Below are 22,843 nucleotides of genomic sequence, written 5' to 3'. Positions count from 1 at the left end.
ATTGATTTAACTGTTAGTCATGTGAGTTGTGTGTAAATGCTTCATCTAATGTACTGTTGAGTCTCTCTAATTTCTTTATTTCAGTTATTGTGTTCTTTATTTCTGACTGGTTCGAAGATTGATTTAACTGTTAGTAACATGAGTTGTGTGTAAATGCTTGAGCTTTAAGCCACACTGTGGAGTTGAAATCCTGGCTCAAGTAGCTGTGCAACTGTACAAATTCTCAATCATTATGTTCTTTTGTTAACCTCACTTCACAATGGAAATACAATGATCATTCGAACCTCAGAGGGTTGTTGTGAGGATTAAATGACATGAAACATATGGAGCCCTTAGATCAGTAAGTGCTCACTATATATTGCAGATATTGTTATATTGTTATTTGATTCTCGAATTCCTTTTTAGTATCATTTTAGTTATATAAAATTTCTCACTCTTTTAACCATCTTTTTGTTTTGGTTGCTTGGTTTTTTAATTAAAAACTACTTTTTCTTTTTACTTTTTGCACTTTTACTTATTTATTTTTAAAAAGTTTTATTAAAATATAGCTAACATACAATATTATATTAGTTTCAGGTATACACCATAGTTATTCAACATTTATATACTTAAAGAAGTGATCACCATAAGTCCATCAACCATCTAACACTGTACTATGCTATCACAATATTAGTGACTATATTCACCATGACCTATGTGTTTTATACCTGGAAATTTGGACCTATATTCCCCTTCACCTTTCCCCCCTCTTTTTAATTTTCAATTGCAGTTGACATTCCAAATTATTTTATATTAATTTCAGGTGTAGAACATAGTGGTTAGACATTTATATAATTTAGCAAGTCACTCCCCTGACTAGCCTTTGTACCCACCTGGCACTATACATAGTTATTACCATGTTATTGACTATTTTCCATATGCTTTACTTTACATCCTGGGACTATTTTGTAACTACCAATTTGTACTTAATCCAGTCCCCTTTTATACCCAGCCCCCAAGCCCTCCCATCTGGCATCAAATGTTCTCTGTATCTATGGGTTTGTTTCTGTTTTGCTTATTTTTTTATTATTTAGATTCCACATATAAGCAAAATCACATTGCATCTGTCTTTCTCTATCTGACTTACTTCACTCAGCACAATACCCTTCAGGCCTATCCATGCTGCTGCAGATGGCCGGTACCATTTCCTTCCATGGCCGAGCAATATTCCATTGGATATATGTACCATCTACTCTTTATCCATTCTTTCATCAATGGACACCCAGGCTGCCTCCACACCTTGGTCATTGTAAACAATGCTGCAATGAACAGAGGGATACAAATATCCCCCCAAAGTAGTGTTTTATGTTTCTTCGGATAAATACCAGAAGTGAGATTACTGGGTCCTTCTCTGTCTCTTGTTACAGCCTTTGTTTTAAAGTCTATTCTGTCTGGTATAAGTATTGCTACTCAGCTTTTAATTTTTTTTTTCATTTCCATTTTCATTAAATATCTTTTTCCATCTCTTTATTTTCAGTCTCTGTGTGTGTCTCTATCTGAAGTGAGTCTCTTGTAGGCAGCATATGTAAAGGTCTTGTTTTCTTATCCATTCAGCCACCCTATCTTCTAATTGGAGCATTTGATCCATTTACATTTAAAGTAATTTTTGATAGATATGTAGTTGTTGCCATTTTATTGTTCAATCTATCTATCTGTCTATCTATCTATCTATCTATCTATCTATCTATCTATCTATCTATCTATCTATCTATCTATAAATGTATGTCTTAAAGAAGTCCCTCTAAGATTCCTTGTAATACTGGTTTGGTGGTACTGAACTCCTTTACATTTTCTTCTCTGGGAGGCTCTTTATTTGTTCTTTGATTTTAAATCATAGCCTTGCTGGGTGGAATAACCTTGGTTGTAGGTCCTTGCTTTTCATCACTATAAATATTTTGTGCCAATCCCTTCTGGCCTGCAAAGTTTCTGTTTAGAAACCAAGTGACCATCTTATGGTAGCTCCCTTTTAGGTAACTAACTGCTTTTCTCTTACTGCTTTTAAGATTCTTTCTTTGTCTTTAAACTTTGGCATTTTAATTTTGATGTGTCTTGGTGTGGGCCTCTTTGGGTTCACAAAATTTGGGAATCTCTGCCCTTCCTGGGCTCATATGTCTATTTCCTTTGCCAGATTAGGGAAGTTTTTCATCATGATTTCTTCAAAGAGGTTTTCAATTCCTTGCTTTCTCTTTTCTCCTTCTGGTATTCCTATGATGCAAGTGTTGGTACACTTGATGTTGTCCCAGAAGCCCCTCTCCTCATTGTTTTGGATTCTGTTTCCTTTTGCTGTTCTGATTGGGTGTTTCCTGCTACCGTATCTTCTAAATCACTGATTCAATCCTCTGCTTTATCTAATGTACTGTTGATTCTAATTTCTTCATTTCAGTTATTGTGTTCTTTATTTCTGACTGGTTCTTTTTTTATGTTTTCTATTCCCATTTTTATGTTTCCTATCTCTTTGTTGAAGTTCTCCCGGAGATCATTGAGCATCCTTCTAACCAGTGTTTTGAACTCTGCATCTGATAGATTACTTTTCTCCATTTTGTTTAGTTCTTTTTCTGGAGCTTTGTTCTGTTCTTTCATATGGGACAGTTTCTTTGTCTCCCCGTTTTGGCTGCCTCGTTGTGTTTGTTTCTATGTATCAGGTAAGGCTGCCATGTCACCCAGTCTTAGAAGAGTAGCCTGATGTAGTAGGTGTGCCGTGAGGCCCAGTGGCAGTCTTCCTACTCACCTGAGCTGGGTGCTCCAGGTGTGTCCCTTGTATAGGTTGTGTGTGTCCTGCTATTGTAGTTGAGCCATGATTGCTGTCTGCACATCAGTCGGAGAGATTGACCCTCAGACTGATTGGTTGTAAGAACTGGCCATTAATATAGTGGAGGAGCTGTTGTGCAGGGGCTGATTCTACAGAGCACAGTTCACTTTACAGGGCTCTGTTGTCTGCTTAGTCTGCCCTTTGGGTGTATCATCCTTGGAGGCAGGTGGATTAAGCTTCTTGATCCAAAGCTGGCCACTGGGCATGGCAGCCCTGGAACCTCCTGGGAGGGGCCTTACCACAGGCCAAATTCAGCCACAGCCTGTGCTCTGTCTGAGGCCGGCTGGCATGAGCCACAGAGCAATCTGTAAATGTCTACCACCTGTGCTGTGCTTGGAGGTGCCTTGAATCAAGGCTGCCTGTTGCTAGTATTGGGCTTAGGGCTGCTCAGCCAGAGGTTCGGGACATACAGAAGCCAGTTTCTCCTTGTTTGGGTTTTGTGATCCTTTGAGAGATTTTAGGAAAGTCCATAGCATGAGCCAAGACAGGCAGTTTGTAGGAAAAGCCACTGGAAGCAGATTGGGTGGGTCCAAAGGTTGGGAGGGGCAGGGTCTCAGGGAATGAACAGGGTGGGGCAATTGATAGAGACTCACATATAGCTTCCACCTGTGTCTGTATGCAGAGAAGGGGAAGGTGCAACAAAGAAGTGACGGCTTCCACCAGCTCCTCCGTCCAGCCTTTGTCCTTCTCAGCCCTCGTCCTGAGGCCAGACAACTCAGTTCCTCCCTGTATGTCCCTGTTGCCTTTAGAGCTGCTACCCCAGCTGCTGCCCCAGTGCTGGAGTTCAAAGCGAATGATGCCGTTGGTGAGTAAGTCTGTGCGAGGCCCTCCGTCTCACTCAGCCACAATCTCCACTGGTTTTCACAACCAGAAATAATGGGAACTTCTCTCCCCAGTTGTGGAACCCTGGGCTGGGGAGATTGGTGGGGGCTGGGACCCCTTGCTCCTCTCGGAGGACAGGAAGGGGGGAACATCTGCAGCCGAGATAGCTCTCCTGATTCTTAACAGTCACAGCAGGTGTGGGACCAACCTCTTCTGCATCTCTGTCCCTCGTCCCCTGAAAATAAAGTCTAGCTGGACAATCAGTTCTAACGCATCTTTTGGAGTAAAAGTTAATATAAGACCCGGTATTATATTATATTATATTATATTATATTATATTATATTATATTATATTATATTATATTATATTACATTACATTACATTACATTACATTACATAAAACCCGGTCTTATAGTAAAATAAGACGAGGTCTTATATTAATTTTTGCTCCAAAAGACGCATTAGAGCTGATTGTCCGGCTAGGTCTTATTTTGGGGGAAACACGGTACCAGTATCATTGGTTTCTTGTTCATCTCCATAGTTGTTGGGCTTCAGTTTGGCTAGAGTTCAGGTGATTCTCATTAATGGTGGTTCTGTGGTTTAATTGTAATTTTGAAATGGACGTGAGAGGAAGTAAAAACAGCATTTACCTACTCTGCCGTCTTGACCAGATCCCTACCTTTTGCACTTTTATTTTATAAACAGGTAAAAGTAACTCAAAACACAAATCAATGACTAACCCCTTAATAAAACCTGAAACAGATTTACCAAAAAGAAGATTCATATTGTTAACATTATCGTTAAAGTTTAAGATAGTCTTCCCATATGGGCAGAAGAATCATTTTATGTGAGTATTTATATAAAATGTATTTGTTAGAGGTCAGAAAACAAAAGAGGCATAAAGACACCAAAGGGCAGCAGAGGGTGTGAAAGGACAGGAATGTTCTAGATCAGCAGGGACTTTACCACTACAACAACTTTGTATTTAAGGACTCACATATTTAGGGGAAGCAGAATGTGGATCAAAACAGATCTTAGAGGACTTTGATTCTACCATTGGTGCAGCTTCTGGTAGAATTCATCACACCAATGTTGGCTATCAAGAAATGCCTATCCAATTTGAAGATCAAATTGGAATTAGTTTATCAGTGCACATCCTTGCTGTGAAGGTAAAGTTGGTGGGTCCTACTCATTTCCCAACCTCCCTTTTAGACATCTCTCTCCTTTTAGCTTTTGCTCATGGTCCATGTATCCTTCTGCTGAATGCCTGCATGTGTTGAACATTCTGCTAGGTAATTTTCTATGTTCCTGACTATCCATGACCAAGAAGTTCCAAAGTATGTTCTCCAGGCAAACAGCATTAGCCTCACCAAAGAACGTATTAGAAATGCAAATTGCCCAAGCCCACTCCAGACCCACTAAATCAGAAACTCTGGGGGTAGGGTCCAGTGATCTGTTTTTTAACAAACGCTCCAGCTGGTTCTGATGTTTGCTAGTCAGGGAACCATGGTCATATATAATGTCTATTTTTTTACTTATTCAGGAGGTCTGCTTTTTGGCTTCCAAAGTGGCTTCTAGTTACCTAATAAATAATCTGTTTTAAGGCACTGATAGAGTGAATTTGTATATCAAGACCCACAAAATGGAGGCTGCCCTAGTGGCCTGGTCCAAGTCACAAATCTAGACCTAAATTAGCCCGCCCTCACAGAATGTGTTACTGTCAGGGAAACCTAACATACCCCAACACAATCCTCCAATTCAGCTTTAGTCAGCTTACCTTACCTTAGAAAACAGGACTTGCAGGCCTAATAAGGAAATTCTTGACCTCCTAGCCAATCATGCCCTGATTCCGAGTTGCCTCTTCTAATGCTATATAAAACTTGCTTTTACCCAAAATCCCTTGAAAAGGGTGTGCCGTTGTTTGTGAGGCACTGTACTCACCCAACCCATGGATTGTTTTCCCTTGAACATCAAACTCATTATTAAATTGTTTTAGTTTTGTCATTAAAAAAGTATTAAAAAATTACTTATAAATCAGTTTTTAATATATCAGTTTATTACATGCCTCCCCCAGGCATTACCCTGTGATAGAACTGGCAGTTATATTTTTAACATAAGCTTATTCTAGATAAAGAAAGACTAGAGGCAAAGCTTTAAGAATAAAGAATATAGTAAATAAAGAATATATTCAGAGAATAAAGAATTTAGTAAATGCCACTTTTTCTATGCTGCTATTCTTAAATACTGTTCCATAGTGATATTTTCACTATCTGGATGAGAAAAATAGAGATTATGTGTGCATATCGAAACACACACACACATATATCTTGTATTTTGAGATTGCCTTCTCTACGTTTTTAGCCTCAAGCTTTATATAAGAAAATAGACTGCAGTTAATGCTACAGGTATGTTATTATGGGTTATTTAGAATAGTAATTAGATAAAACCTGTTGGGAAAAAAACTTATAAAGGAATCACATAATTGATTAATTTTTTGTAGGAAATATTGGATCAGCAACCTAAGAGTGGTGTATAGAGGCTATCAGTTCACGCAAATATTTTCGGATGTCAGTGCTGGATGTTAGAATTTGGAAATTAATTTGAGACAGACTACCTGCATTCTGCCAAGTTAAACTCATCTTTTTTTTTTTTACTGAACAGTTTATTCTAGTTTGTATTCATAGTAAGCAGAATATAAGTGGCAAAAAAGTTTACAACAAACTATTTCTTATTTTAAGAAATGATGGTGACAACAGAAATGTATTAAAAATGTTCTTGGCAAAATAAAATGTTAACAACCATGTTGTCACCATTTATTTCTGAGAAACAAAACCTTAATGCAATTGAAAAATTGAATTGTTAAGACAGAACACGTTACATTAAGTTCTACAAATAAAGCATGCAACTGGGTCGCTCCCAGCCTCAGTTTCCTGTTCTTGCAAGGAAATTAATTTTTAGAGAGGCAGTCTGTCCAGATTACAACTAGAGTTTGCATTTTTTAAATCCTGAAAAAGTTCCAGCTCTGCAGATTTAGATAATTCTATCACACGCTTGCATAGCTGTTGGAAATCGGAAGTTTGGTATTAGAGAGCAAAGCCCATACAGCATTACTTTTTTGACATGCTAATACCTCCTGACTGCCTATCTCTAAACCTTTATTACAATTTTTATAGGTTATGCACCCTCAAAGGGATCCCCTGGATTCAGGGCAACCTTATTCTATTTGAGAAAAAACACACACATATGAGTAGATGCAACCCATCATTATTATTTTTGAGATCGTATACAGAGTATATGAATAGACTTGTAGATGAATTCTAGGGAAAGAAAGAAGGATATCCCAAAGCGCCTTGCACAATATTAAACCTTCTGTCTCTCTTCTCAGGCCCTGCTTAGGTTTCCCTCTTTTGTCTCGTTCCTCAGACTGTTTATTGTGATAAGAATTCCTCCCCAAAGCAAGAGCTTGGTAGAAATGTCTAAAGCTTTTGGGCACACTAAAGCTAAAAAAAAAAAAAAAAAAAAGTAACAAATGCCTCAAATGTTGCAGCCAGGCACTGTAGCTTATTTCACACCCCCAAAAGGTTAAAGTAATGAATTGAGCTAAGTGGGATTAGTCTGAAAAGGGTTTTTGTTGTTGTTGTTTATTTGTTTGTGTTTTGTAGAACAATGGACCATCCTTTTCAGTTTGGAGGGAAAGAAGAGGGTTTATTTAGCAGGACAGAAGGAAGGGGAGAACATTTTAATAGGCCGGGGAATCAGTGAATAAAAGGGATTTAAGGCAACAGATGGCAGAGCTTCCACTAGGAGAGTCAGGACACATGTACTATTCGTTAGACACCGGGACTGAGCTGGACACAGTTCAACTACAAATGCTTTTTCACCTACCACATTTATAGCAACACACCTAGCACTCACCCAGCACTAGGGTAGCTCTTAGCAAACAGGTAAGCTTAATTCGTTTTAGATTTTCTGACCTCAGCTCTTAAAATTCCGTGACACACAGAAGAAATGCCAATAGAAAAAATGATCTTTCCTTGATCTCCTCCTTTATGCAAGATACTGTATTAACAACAAGAGAGGAGTTGAATTCTCTGTTATCTTCAAGATATACTTGTATTAGGAAGGAAACAAACTCCTGGCATATCCTACTAAAAATAAAAATATGGTTGAAAGAAGTGATGCTCAGGGGAGATAGAAACAGGAACTCCATGGACAACGTCGTGGACAACCTGGTTTCTCTCCGTTGTAGTATAGCCTTGATTCATTTTTAGCATTATTTCCTCAGCTGCCATTGGAGTTTATTGTTGAATAAGAGGCATATGACATAAACCTCCGCATTTACTATAAAGTTTTCTCAGTGCATATTTTTTTTAATGCATTCTTACTTTATAAGGACATACGGACATTTCCTTTAGAATTTAGTGTCAAGAGAAATCTGTCTTCCCTATGGAACTGGTAGCATGTATTTTATCTCATAATTAAAGTTATGCAATTTTTAATGTCTTCCTTTTTGCATGTGTTTCTAGAAATCTCAGACACAATATTAGTAATTATGCTGACTTTGTATGTTTTATAGATTTGCCTCCTTATTTCTTTGGATCTTATTTTCATCATATAAATCTTACTGTTTATACTCTGTTATAAATCACCTCCCTTTCTTTTGAAAAGATAAAGTGATAAAGAAAAGGAGAGAAAATGGAAGAAAGTAAGAAGGGAAAGAAGGGAGGGAATAAGGAAGTGAGGAAGGAAGCAAAAAAAAAAAGAAAAGAGGAAGAAGAAGGAAAAATTAAAGGAAGAGAGAAAGGAGGTATATTATTCTATTAGATTTTTATCAATTTTATTCAAAATTGCCCTTGGTCTCATAGAATACGCAGCATTATTTACAGGTTAAACAGCTGGAAATAAGTTTTACAGGGGAAACACAATGAACAAGAAAATTTGTTATTCATTTCATGGGGTAAAAGTTTTCTCCAGTCCTTACCTCTTTCTATTTTTGAATATAGATGCTTTCCCCTCCTCACATGACAGGATCTAAGGGAATGGTAAAAGATTGGCTTGGGGAAAACCCAAATCTCTTGTTGTTTTTTATGAAATAGACTTTGAGTAAAAAAAAAAGTCTGTAAGGAACTTTTATAGACTAAAAATCTATATGTTGCAGGAAATTTATCAGTAGATGATTTACAATTATACCAAAATATAAAAGAGATTTTTCTAAACCCTTTATGTGTATAATTTTATTCTCAGTAATTTCCTTGCCACATAAATCTTTCTGGGATTACAAAATTCCTATTAGAGTGTAAATCAAAGTAAGAGTTAAAGACAATGAGAATTCTCCCTGAATAGTATCAATACAAATAAGTGACATTTCACATAAGAGAGTCCCTTAATTCCCAATAATATGTTTCCAAATACTTGGAGAAATCAGGAATGAATTTTTCCAAGCAAGCCATTGTACCAGCCTGTGGTTGATGAAAACCTAGCCATGAATATTTTTTTTTTCTTTTTTTACCCTTTATATGACGTCCTTCTTACCATGGTCTTTTTAAACTCTCTACTTTTGTTATGGTCTATTGGGAGAAAAAAATGTCCGGAGAATTAAAATAACCTGATGTCATAGCACAAGCTAAGGAATCCCCTGGATTAAATCAGAAATGGTCCTCAACCTGGCTACAGTAGGAAAAAAAAAAGTTGGATGTTTTGATGTTTTTGTTTTTGTTTTCTTTTTTTCACACTGCTTTGTTTTTAATCCCAGGTGAAAGCAAATTGCCAAATTTTAGAAATATTGTAGACAAGCTGTTTTTTTCTGCCAAAACAAGTACACAAGCTTCATGGGTTCCTCTGCTCTATCACAATCCCCTGGGGCTCTTTAAAGACCCAAGAACTCTGGGCCTAACACCAGCGAAGGTCCCGGACTGAGGGCTGTGAAGCCCCTACTTATCTATAATAATATGTAGGGGGTTGTAGTTGGATGAGAAATAATTAAATCTTTATTTTTACTGACCTCACATTGAAATTTAATCTTTCCTTCCAATACAAGTGTAGGTGACTAACCACAATATTATTAGCATCAAAACAAACTACAGATCTCTTCATATCACATCGCAGTTTGCTGCATATATCTAAAACTATAATTTATGCTCACCTTGGATCTTATAGTAATTATCAAAACTACTAGTATATCTGAGTACCTTAATAGAAAACTATATATTACCATATCACATTTGCAATATTTTGATAATTATTTTTTAATCTAATTATTTTTCTTTGTAATTATATGTATTTTATTTTATGCACTTACAAATGTGAACCTCAAAAGAGTTGGGTAAGTTTCGTCAGACTGGTGAAAATGTTCTTGACACACAAAAGAAGGTTCAGGACCAGGATGCCTGCCCTAGATTATGGTTCCCAAACTTTAGGTCGCCTCAGAATCACTTGAAGGGTTTATTCAAACACAGATTATTGCTGCCCTACTTTGGGCTTTCTGCTGATTAGGTCTGAGGTGGAGTTCCAGAATATGCATTTCTATACATATAGCCTAAGTGTTGCAGGTGCCACTAGTTTGGTCCTAAAATCACAGGCTGAGAACCACTGACCTAGACCACCCTTCGTCCAAGTGTCTGGGACCAAGACTAGGTAATTCTAACATATAACCAGGTTTGGAAGCTGCTGATCCAATTCTTAGATTACAAGTTAGGGGCATACTTGCTTTCACTCATTTGCCCATAGCAGACATAATCACCTAACTGCTGTGTTTTCCCCAATCCTGTTAGAAAATAAACCTATGAAATATTAATCTTAGAACGTTATAAAATGACTGCACTTTGCTATTATTTTCTCCTTATTTTTCATTAATGCTTTGCTAATTTTAAAATAGTAAAAACACCAAAGTTGTAATTTGTAATTCAGGCAAATGATGAGCTTTTAGCTTGGTCAATTAAACCAAGTAAAATAAAATTTTTCCACCTTGCTTTCAGCCTCCTCATCCCCACCCCTCTAACACCAGGAACACAGCGAAAAAGAAAAAAGAAATTTGTTTTCCTTTAGCGCTGAACTTGCAAATTAAAAATAACAGAAAACATTATTTAATTATTTCTGTGTAAAATTAGCAAATAAAAAGAAGTCATTTATAGTTGAAGGTAGTAGTTACGTTTTTTTCTATAATTCCCATATTTTACCTTCGTTGTTCTTTTGTGTTAAGGTTTTTCCCATATAACTGAAAAATGGGGGATAATGACACGAACAGAAGTGCTTGTTTACCAGCTTCTTAAATAATATGAAACCAGGTTCTATGTTCAGTTTCCAGGACCCAGTGCTAAATTGTGGATACAAACTTGTTGTGTGCTTACATAGGAAATTAAATCATTATGCTCTACTTATTTCGAAGATTTAGTAAACATTTTTTATCCCTCGCCCCCCAACATTTTCAAAGCACATCTGAAACGGAAGAACCTTGAAGTAATTCCATTTCTCTTATGGGGTTTGAAAAGGAAAGGCTCACTTGGTGTTTCTGATATTTGGACTGAAGATATCTAGCACAGGACTACTCTGGGATTTAAAAATTAACACCAACTCCTCATAGGCTGCCTACTAGAGATACGTATAACTAACCTGTTTTTAATACATTAGTATTTCCTAAATTCTGGAAAGTTATACAGACCTGGTGACTTCTAGTTTTTAATGACTTAGAGAGGCAAATCAACTGCATAGTTCATTTGTTGGGTTAGTAACGGGTAGTGTGCTTTCCTAGGAAATATCATTTTAAAAAATCACTACTCCAAATTTCTTTAACATTTATTCCTGAATCAGTATAAAATGTTTTCTTTCATGCTTTAATCAGAGACATGAACATGTTGTTCAAAGTACTTCTTATTTATGCATGCTATAAATGGCAGGGAATGAAAATGTTTCATTTAAAAAAGGGAAGGCTGATGAAATTTGCTTCATATGATTTACTAGATAGAATTTTGGGGGAATTGCATTTTGTACCCTATGTGCATAAAAAAATCTTGAGAGACTACTGTGCCTTTAAAATAAATTGACTCCTAAATTATTTTGCACAGTGTTAAACACATCATTTTAAACTCGCTAAGTTTCCTTTGAGTTACTATGTGCCAGTCCAGACAAATTCTCATTAAGGCTATAACTTTCTTTCAATTACCAGGACACTATGAAGACTATTTAATAAGTGCAGACCCAAAGATTAAAGTCTTTGCAGAGACTACCTGACTCATTTTTGAAATAAACAAGTGCCTGACCTTCATCAAAACTATTGCATCTAGGGCAGTGAGATGTACTGCTTGCTTTATGCACATTAGAAAACCTAGTTCTTTGTCCATATCTCCAGATGGAAGGGCTGTGAATCACAGGAAATGAGGTCAGTGAACTAGAGTGTAAAATCTGGCTGGAGGAAAAACATGTAAATAGATAGTACACAGTTGTGCGGAATTGGCTGTCATCCACTCAGCTCAAGCCATTTTCTAGGATGCCTTTCCTGACATGAATAAATTGAGTAGGTTCTCCTACAGCACATTGAATTTATCACATTATATTGTAATTATCTATGTCTGTGTCTATCCCCACCACACTGAGAGCAAAACCCATGTCTTATTCATCCATGGAACAGACTCATATCATTGCTAATGCTTAGATTTCTGATGCAGGAGTAATCAAAATAATATGTTTATATTAGCTACTGTTAAAAAGTAATAAAGATATGTTTCCTTTCCAATACACCCTCTCATGCAATTGTAGGAATCAGCATTATGCTATCACCCCACATATTTCATTCAAATTCATTAAAAAACAAACACACACACACACAAAACAAAACAAAACAAAAACAAAACCAAACAACAACAACAAAAAACCTTCTGTCAAAGAAGATATTGACCTTTTTGATATTTGTAATGATTCATCTTAACCCCATATATCCTCCAGGAAACAATTCAGTTAAGATTTACAAACCACAGTGGAAACTACTTCTATGTTTATAATCACATAATGATGCTTAGAAAGATGGTAAATTGGAACACAAGGCCCTGTGTAGAGAAAGCCCAATATATGTACATATCATCCAGGGCATTTGGATTCATCAATTGTGGAAACAAGGTCAACTTATCAATATGCTTAGTCTATTCTTCACTAAGTTCTTGAGTCTATAAAACAGCTCCTCAGAATTACTGGCAGCATTAATAGTGGAAGAAAATGACTTCCTAGGGCTTCACGTGCATGAACTTGCCATTCAGCTTAAATCAATATTAAAGTAGGAGTTTAGAATCAATGTCAATTACCCCATACATTACTTAAAGTGAGAATAAACAACTGTCAGATTCAGTGTTTGTTTACTTTTCACCAAAAAACATTATTCTACCTGCAACTCACCCACCTCCAAGACTATGTCTCAAAGCCCCTCCCCCCACCATGTTGAAAGGGTTTTTGTTAGAATACAGCTATAAGTATAATAGAAAGGATAACATATATAAAGGGCAGGAAGTTTACAAATGATTCACATAAACCAAATTGATGATTATTTACATAATGGGTGACAAAACTCACTTCCTCCCTCTGCTTTTGATAGATAGAAATTGACTTTATGGTAAGGCTAACACCACTTGAATGAGGCTTGGAGTTGGAGAGTTACCATTCTGAATGAACAGCCTTTTAGGAAGTAAAGGGAGTTGAAAGCTCTCAGTCCAATTGCAAGAGCATTTCTGATGCTCTGACTGGAACTTCAACATATTTTCTCATGGTAAAATAGCTGTGTGTAGTGGTTAGGTACTATCTCGACATTAATATGCAATATAACTCTCCCAGTTTATTAGAAATTAATCCATTTACATTTAAAGTAATTTTTGATAGATATGTAGTTACTGCCATTTTCTTTCCTTCATTTCTTTCCTTCCTTCCTTCCTTCCTTCCTTCCTTCCTTCCTTCCTTCCTTCCTTCCTTCCTTCCTTCCTTCCTTCCTTTTTTTCTTAAAGAAGCCCCTCTAAGATTCCTTATAATACTGGTTTGGTGGTGATGAACTCCTTTACCTTTTCTTGTCTGAGAGGCTCTTTATCTGTTCTTTGATTCTAAATGATAGCCTCACTTCATAAACTAATCTTTGTTGCAGGTCCTTGCTTTTCATCACTTTGAATATTTTGTGCCAATCCCTTCTGGCCTGCAAAATTTCTGTTGAGAAATCAGCTGACCGTCTTAATGGGAGCTCCTTTTTAGGTAAGTAACTGCTTTTCTCCTACTGCTTTTAAGATTCTCTGTCTTTAAACTTTGGCATGTTAATTTTGATGTGTCTTGGTGTGGACCTCTTTGGGTTCATATGTCTATTTCCTTTGCCAGATTAGGGAAATTTTTCATCATGATTTCTTCAAAGAGGTTTTCAATTCCTTGCTTTCTCTTTTCTCCTTCTGATATCCCTATGATGCGAATGTTGGTACACTTGATATTGTCCCAGAGGCCCCTATCCTCAATTTATTGGATTCTGTTTTCCTTTTGCTGTTCTGATTGGGTGTTTTGTGCTACATTATCTTCTAAATCACTGATTCAATCCTCTGCTTCACCTAATATACTGTTGCTTCTCTCTAATTTCTTAATTTCAGTTATTGCATTCTTTATTTCTGACTGGTTCTTTTTTATGTTTGCTATCTCCATTTTTATATTTCCTATCTCTTTGTGGACATCCTCCCTGAGATCATTGAGCATCCTTATAACTAGTGTTTTGAACTCTGCGTCTGGTAGATTGCTTGTCTCCATTTTATTTAATTCTTTTTCTGGAGCTTTGTTCTGTTCTTTCATATGGGACAGTTTCTTTGTCTCCCCATTTTGGCTGCCTCGTTGTGTTTGTTTCTATGTATTAGGTAAGGCTGCCATGTCACCCAGTCTTAGAAGAGTAGCCTGATGTAGTAGGTGTGCCGTGGGGCCCAGTGGCAGTCTCTCTGCTCACCTGACCTAGGTGCTCCAGGTGTGTCCCTTGTGTGGGTTGTGTGTTTGTGTCCTCCTGTTGTAATTGAGCCTTGGTTGCTGTTTGCATGTCAGTGGGAGAGACTGACTCTCAGATATGTTGGTTGTGGGGAGTGGCCATGACTAGTGGAGGAGCTGTTGTACGGTGGCTGGCTTTACAGAGCAGGGTTTGCTTTAGAGGACTCTGTTGTCTGCCCAGTCTGCCCTTTGGGTGTGTTATCCTTGGATGCAGCCAGGTTGTGCTACATCTCAGTCTGAAGCTGGTCACTGGGCATGGCAGCCCTGGGACCTCCTGGAAGGGGCCTTACTATAGGCCAAATTTAGCCACAGCCTGTGCCCTGCCCAGGGCCAGCTGACATGAACCTCAAAGCAATCCACAAATGCCCCCCACCTGCACTGGGCTTAGAGATGCCTCAAGAGGCAAAACCATGAACCAAGGCTGGTTTTAGCTAGTGCCAGACTTAGGGCTGCTCAGCCAGAGGTACGAGACATGCCAAAGCCAGTTTCTGCTTGTTTGGGTTATGTGAAGCTTTGAGAGATTTTAGGAAAGTCCATAGCATGAGCCAAGACAGGCAGTTTGTAGGAAAAGCCACTGGAAGCAGCTTGGGTGGGCCTGAAATTTGGGTTGGGAGGGATCTCAGGGAATGAGCAGGGCAGGGCAATTGATGGAGACTATTTTGACATTAATATATAATATAACTCTCCCAGTTTACTAGAAATTAAACAGTTACTATGGGCTACACTAAGATCTAACCACTATGCTAATGTTATTTCTAGTGGAAGATATATTTGGGGTTAAAAAAATAAACAGTTTGAAATAAATATAGAAAATCTGTGTATGGCATGAAGACTGATATATGAATTTAATCAGTTAGACAGAAGGGTCCCTTATAAGAAAAGCAATCAATTAGACTTGATTTTGATAAACTAAGAATAGTTGAAATAATTTTCAAATGCTGAGGGTGTATGTGGATGTGGACTTCAATTATTTTCCTTTGTAACTTTATGCAACCTGTTAGAATGAATTAGAAAATCTTTCCCCAGTTCAGGATAGTAAACAACAACAACAACAAAAGCCAACGGGATAACAACATGATTGGAAAACTTTAGACATACTTTTATATAGATATACCTACATTTATGTCATATATATAATGCATGATTTATTGCTTCAACAAATGTTTATTTAGCACCTATATTTTGAGACAATGATAAGTCTAGATGTTAGCAATGCTATAATGGCATGGTTCTGACATTTATAGACAAGCCAAACTGGTAAATAATATAGTGCTATAAGTGATTAAAAACCATAATGGACCCAATATGGTTAAATCTCCCAAATCATAAGTACCAAAGTATCAAAATGGTGAATTAGAGTTGACCAATTGTGCAACTTAAAAGAAGCAAATTGTTACTACTTATTTTCTTCCATTTTCTAACTCATTACTTTTGAGACTGATGAGAAGGTGAAAAATCAATATGGTGAACAGAATTCTATATTTGTTGTAATATATTATGTCATTAGAGTGGGAGGTACAAAAATTTTTGCTGATTCATTAATATGGAATCATCACTTGCGTTACCTTTCTTGGGTAAATCTTGAAATTTTGCATATCTTTTCTCACAACAATTATACTGCTACAAATTTTTCGAAAACAAAACAAAACTATTGTAAACGTTGTAAAGATACAGCAAAAACATGTTTTCTGCATGCTTATGATTAGTTGTATATATTATGATAGAACATAAAATGGAATATTTAATTTTCTTTCAAATAATAATGTATAGTAAATATTTAATGACATGAAAAATGCTCATGTGTAAGGCTATAAAACAGCATAATGTACTATTTTGTATAATTTTATAATATAATATTTATTAAAAAGCTATTAAGCGTGGTTATTTTTTGAGAATGGGGTTAATCAAAATTTTTATTTTCTTCCTTTTGCTCATGCATATTTTCGAATTCATAGCTTCCATAAATTTCAAATATCTTAATAAACCCAGTTTGATACCAATAAAAATGTTTGAGACTCTCTTAAAAGAGAGCCAAGTAGAATTACTTACCCCAGTCCCAGCAGCTGACAAACATCATTTGAAATCTGGGTGGTCCACTTCTCAGCACAAGCTACATGCCAAATACTCTGGATTCTGAACTGCACTAAACCGTTGTTGTTTGTGGTGCCATTGTGAAGACGCACTAAAGAGATTAGACACGGGGTCATTTTCACCTAAGTTGATAAAAGCCAATGATGAGCTCTAAACTGAATGTGTGATGTTCTTAATAGAGTTTAGAGATTGATCGTAATTTTTCTTAAGAGTATGTTGGAAGGCCTAAGTTGAAAATGCAAATTTGGTAGACTTAATTTTCCTCTTCATATAACTACAAAAAAGGAAATGTAGAGATATGCAAGTTCATTGCATATCAATACAGCAAATAAACAGAAAATAAGATTATTCAGGAAGAGCATATCTTGTAAACTTAGTCTCTAAAAGAAAGAAAACTCAAGTTCAGGACCAACTTCAGGTATTTTTTTCCTACTTCTCTCTCCAGAAGCCATTGTCTTTGCACTTGTTCTTTTGCTGTTTATTTTCCATTATCTTCCCCACCATTTTACAACCATTTTGGATAGATTTCTAAGGCCATTAGTGGCAAGGAAGGGGTTGGGCCAAGCTAAGCAAGTTTATCAAACAGAAGAAACATCACCAATGGTAGTTTTACCCACAAACACCATACTGTAATTCTGTAAGTGAATGGTATTGTTTACAGTTTTTCCTGGTATGAATAGAGAAAGAGTGTTGACTTTAGAATTAGATAGACTTACGAGAAGGTTGAGAATACAGCTCTAGCCCTTACTATGTGTGCTGTATTTGGCAGCCACTTCTCCAAGCCTCAGTTTCCTCAGGGCTGAAATAGAACTAATTCTTGTTATATTAAGATTGTTTTAAAGCACTTAGTCACAGTGCATGGCACATAATAAGTAGCGTTAAATATTTGCTTTGAAATAAAAGTAAGACATAATAAAAGCAGCCTTTACTTATGATGTTATAGAGATTTGGAGTGGTGCTGGACTCACTTGAAGACTCAAGGCAGGAGTAGGAGTAGATACTGAAGAATCAAGAATACAAAGCACCGAGTCTAAGAAAGTCAGTTATAAATAAACATGAGGGGGTCTGTATATGTGGGCAGTATACGGAGTATGACAGTCAATAAAATGGTGCTCAGGTGCCTTGTGTGAGCTTTTGTCTTTCTGTGGTATTTTATGCCTTGTACCTAAATATGGGTTGTCCTAGACTTAAAGTTATTAAATGTAGTAAATTTAAGCATAAACATAAAACAGGGGCCCCACATGTTAACTTTTCTCCTAACCAGAATGGGGATAGAGGTGCTGAAATCACTGAGAGATGTTCAGACCCCGAAGCATCAAAACATGTGCTAATAAACACATTCATAATCTTCCTTTCCATTTGTAGAATACAAACATAGAGGCTACAGAGAAAAAAGTTGTAAAAGTATTTTCCTAAAAATAAAACATACCGCAATGTGTTTCATCTGAGCCATCCTTACAGTGCGGAAGACTGTCACAGAGATTGACCAGTGGGACACACTCTCCATTCTTACACTGAAAACTGTCTTCTTTGCAGGGCTCTATGGGGAAAGAATGTTTATTGTATAGTAGAAAGAAATGACCAATAGATGATTCTGGATGACCCATCCCATTTCTGTCCCGTTAGACATCAGCCCTTTGGCATGCATGTGGTTGAGCTAGCTTTGCCATTGAATAAGGATATATATATATATATATATATATGTGTGTTTAAAATATATATATATATATTTTATATATATATATATATATATATATATATATATATTTTTTATATATATATATATGTGTTTAAAATATATATATATGTGTGTATATATATATATATATATATATATATATGTATATATATATATATATATATATATATATATGTATATATATATATATATACTCAGTTGCTCAGAATGCCTCAGAAATAGTAGTGTGCAAGCCAGAGATATGGCTAGAGAAGAGTATGGGTAAACCCTTAAGCATCTCCTTTGCACACGGCAGTTCCAAGAGACGGTTAAGAGGTTTAAGACACACCCTACCCTCACAACTTTGTTAGTCTCTCTTCAATACACTTCTCTACCCCAAATGTACATACAAGCAACAACCATTGGAATGTTACACGAGCATAGACACACCTCTTGGTGTCAACAACCAAATGATGCCTCCAAACTTTTATTATATAGAAATGTGGAAGTTGCCTTTTGTTGGAATGGGAGAGCCCTCATATCACAGGGCAAGAGGGGTTTGCTTTCCTCAAGATGTTTTCTAATTATGGCTTAAGAGAGGTAGCTCCGTGCCAACACTAGGATGTCTGCTGAGGACCACATGGGATTTGGATCCCCTGAAAAGAAAAGGTGGTGGTTGGATATGGAGAAGCCTAATGTCTCTTCCCCTATGTGGCACATGGACAATTATAATGGGAAAGCAAAATCACCTGATAAAACTAAGGAACAGGGAAACCTGTATTAACGAAAATTAATCATGAGTTATTATATGTATTGTTTCCAAGGAGACACAATTTGCATTGAAATGGTTTCAAAACCAAATCATACTAACCTCCATAGAGACTTTCTCAATTTATGATGAACTAATGTAATGACACTTGCAAGGAATCTTTCCCGTTTTAAAATCTAGGTGGTGGCCCAAAATCTGAGAGCACTGATAATTTATTATACTATAAAGAGAGTTGCTATAGCCATATTACACTTACTAAATACAAAAACAAAACAAAACAAAAATCTGGTCCAGCAACTATGAATACCCATCACCTATTTCTAGTTATTAAAAAAAGAAAAAAATATTAGAGTCTTTTTTTGTTTCTAAAAAATAGACTGCATAGAGTTCTTGAGAAGGAATGCTTTCAAGTGGGAGAGGGGTAAATGGTGCCATCCCACAAAGTGAGGGGTGCCCCATGGCAACCAATTCATATTGTCAGCCTTAAAGGAGGGATACCAGCACCTCACTCTGCAGCTGAAAGTTTATTATGCTGCAGAATCACAACGGCTGGTGTTTCCATGGGACCAGTGCTGGAGCTTTCAGATTTTTTTCAACTGTGGCTGTAGTAAGAAATAGATATTAAGCTGTACTCTAAAACACACCAATATGTGTGTGTGACTAAATATAGCACTCTTATTCTGTCCTGTTCTATCCCATCCCACCTCATCCCATCCCGTCCCACCTCATCCCATCCCGTCCCACCTCATCTCATCCCTTCCTACCCCATCCCATCCCATCCCATCCCACCCCACCCCACCCCATCCCATCCCACCCCACCCCACCCCACCCCATCCCATCCCATCCCATCCCATCCCATCCCATCCCATCCCATCCCATCCCATCCCATCCCATCCTATCCCATCCCATCCCATCCCTTCCTACCCCATCCCATCCCATCCCAACCCATCCCATCCCATCCCACCCCATCCCATTCCATCCCACCTCATCCCATCCCATCCCATCCCTTCCCTTCCCATCCCATCCCATCCCATCCCATCCCATCCCATCCCATCCCATCCCATCCAATCCCATCCCATCCCACCTCATCCCATCCCATCCCATCCCATCCCTTCCTACCCCATCCCACCCCATCCCATCCCATCCCATCCCACCTCATCCCATCCCACCCCATCCCATCCCATCCCATCCCACCTCATCCCATCCCATCCCATCCCTTCCCATCCCATTCCATAACAAGGAATGCTGGTCAAAACCAAATAAATTGATTTCATGACCCACCTATTGAAATATATCAGACTAAATTGAAGTATAGTGAAAAATTTCATGGGAGATGGTGACTTGGTGACTCTAGTTTCCTAAAGTTTGTGGGCAGATAGTTGTATAAATAAAGATTGATGTCCATTTCCTATGTAATAAATTCAGAAGTCAGAAAGTTGGCTGGAACTCCCCTTGACAGTAGTTAGGGCTAGGAGAGAGGGTGGCAGTGGAAACAACCTGTATTTTATCTATGTGTAGGGCAGTACATGAGTTTCCATTTGGCCATTGGACACTGGGAATTATCATTGAGTGACAGCTGTCTGACAAGACAAGCAGGCTCCACAGCAAAAAAGTGGAGAATGGAGCCTGGGAGCAGGGAGGCAGGATTAGTAGCTGAGCCTGGTTATAACGGATCACCTAGAAAGAATATTACCTGTGCCTACAGTGAAGTAGTACTGGGGAAGGAGGAGAGAAGAACACTTCAAAAAACCCACACCTCTGTTCTGCAATGTAGCCAGCATTTGGCCCAGAGCCACTGTTAGGCAAAAGAAAACTATAGTGGTGATGGATTTTTTTCTGTCTGCCTTTCCCCTGACTTTGGAGCTATGTATGGGAAAAGGAAAGGGAAAGGAAGTGGATAATGAGTCAAAGACAACATTTCTATCTATACTCCTCTCCCTCAAGTTATTGGTCTAAGGTTTGTGCTCGAGTTAGGAGATTAAAAAGAAAAAGGTTTCTAATTAGATACTATTAAAGTGTTGATGCTGTATTTGCAAGTACATTTTAATACCTAAAAATCTTAACTATCTAGTTAAGAAAATTTAATACCTGAAATAACTGGCACAGTGAATAGATCTACCTGACATATGCAGGGGCAAAAAGGGAGATTTAAAATAAAGTAGATGAAGAAAAATAAAGGTTTTTTTTGTTTTTTTGTTTTGTTTACACTCTCATTGAGTCCATTCTTTAATTTGAATATTCAATATACTAGCTGCAATTCCCACAATGCATTGTTTCTCCATCTTTATATGTTCAGGGCTTGACAAAATGCAGAGCACAAAGTAGGGTATCTATAGATATTTGTGAAATGTTAAGTGAATTGATTTATGTTAAATGAGTGATATGCCTCAAAAATTGGCATAAACCTTAGTAATAGAGTTGACACGACTGATATAAAGCAGTCTTTAAAAGTATGATTTTAAAAAAAATAGACAGTTGATTGGCTGATGGTAACTACTGATATGAAAAATAGAAGTTGATTCTATGAATTATGAAGATAAAATTCACTTATTTAAATTTGAATGGTATTTAAAATATGGGCTTGGTAATCATATGACCTTGGCTTGATTTGCAATTTAGCCATTTTCATTTTATTAATTTTTGACCTTGGACAAATACGTTAGTCTTTCTGTGAGTCAGTTTCTTTGACTCTCAAATGGGAAGAGCTATCATTTATATCTTAGGTGTATCATAAAAGTAAGTTATATACATATATATGTGTGTGTGTATATATATATATATATATATATATATATATATATATATACATATATATATATACACACACATATATATTTAGTATATCAATATGAATACACTGATTGCTCCATAAGTAATATTCTTAACAGCAAAAATAGTAACATTTAAAAAAATCATCCTTTAAAAAAAGAAAAAAATCATCCTTTCCACTGATAATTTTAAGTTAGTGTTCTTACTTCCTGGTGCCAGTTGTGCTCCTTTCCACTCCAGAAACCTTATACACAACAAGAAATCATACCTAATCCATTCTTCTGGGTATCTATAATTGGAGTGCTTTGAAAAGCACTATTTTAAACTTTGAAAAATTCTATATTTTTTCAACTCCAATCTAAGTTACCTTAAAAAAATAAATTTAAGGAAGACATAGCCTGGCTTGTCATTCCTATAAATCTTTGCCTCAGGAGAAGGGCAGGATACATGTATCAAATATAATACTATTAAGGAGGTTCTTGTAAATGTAATTATCAATTTTTTCAACCAAATTAGTAAGCTGATAAATGATAAACAGATATTTTTCAACCAAATTAGTAAGGTGATAAATGGGTGAAGACAACAAAATATTCTACACGCAAACATTAACATTTTAACTGAGTTTATATTTTATCTTCCTAGTATTAATTTTTCTTTAGAAAATAGGAAAACTTAAAACTAGCTATACATGTGTTTGTGTTTATATTGTCTATTTAAAATCTGTAGTTTAAAATGTATAATAGTTCTTTAAAAAGTTGGCAGCCTAATTATATATCCATGATCAAATATCTTAATATATTTACAGAATGTTAGTCACCACTAGTTATTTTAACATTATCTCATTACTTTGTAATCATAGACAAATTTATTGATAATTTGACTTTTACT

At 36.7% G+C, this 22,843-nt stretch overlaps 1 protein-coding gene across 3 annotated transcripts in view; it reads right to left on the bottom strand.

The window, feature by feature from the left end:
* TMPRSS15 (transmembrane serine protease 15) overlaps positions 1-22,843 on the bottom strand; it is a 111,824-nt gene that overhangs the window by 21,694 nt on the left and 67,287 nt on the right. For all 3 annotated transcript variants that reach the window (XM_088794172.1, XM_088794171.1, XM_088794173.1), the window contains 2 exons: positions 18,169-18,279; positions 16,698-16,830 (listed from right to left, as the gene is read on the bottom strand). In XM_088794172.1, the coding sequence (XP_088650298.1) occupies positions 16,698-16,830; positions 18,169-18,279 (244 nt within the window). The remainder of the gene's footprint in view (positions 1-16,697; positions 16,831-18,168; positions 18,280-22,843) is intronic.

This window comes from Rhinolophus sinicus, chromosome 17 (genome assembly GCF_057876585.1).
Source record: "Rhinolophus sinicus isolate RSI-liver-muscle chromosome 17, RSI-T2T, whole genome shotgun sequence".
Lineage (NCBI taxonomy): Eukaryota > Metazoa > Chordata > Mammalia > Chiroptera > Rhinolophidae > Rhinolophus > Rhinolophus sinicus.
The sequence above is the reverse complement of the archived record's forward strand: the minus strand, read 5'-3'. Positions and strand labels throughout refer to the sequence as shown.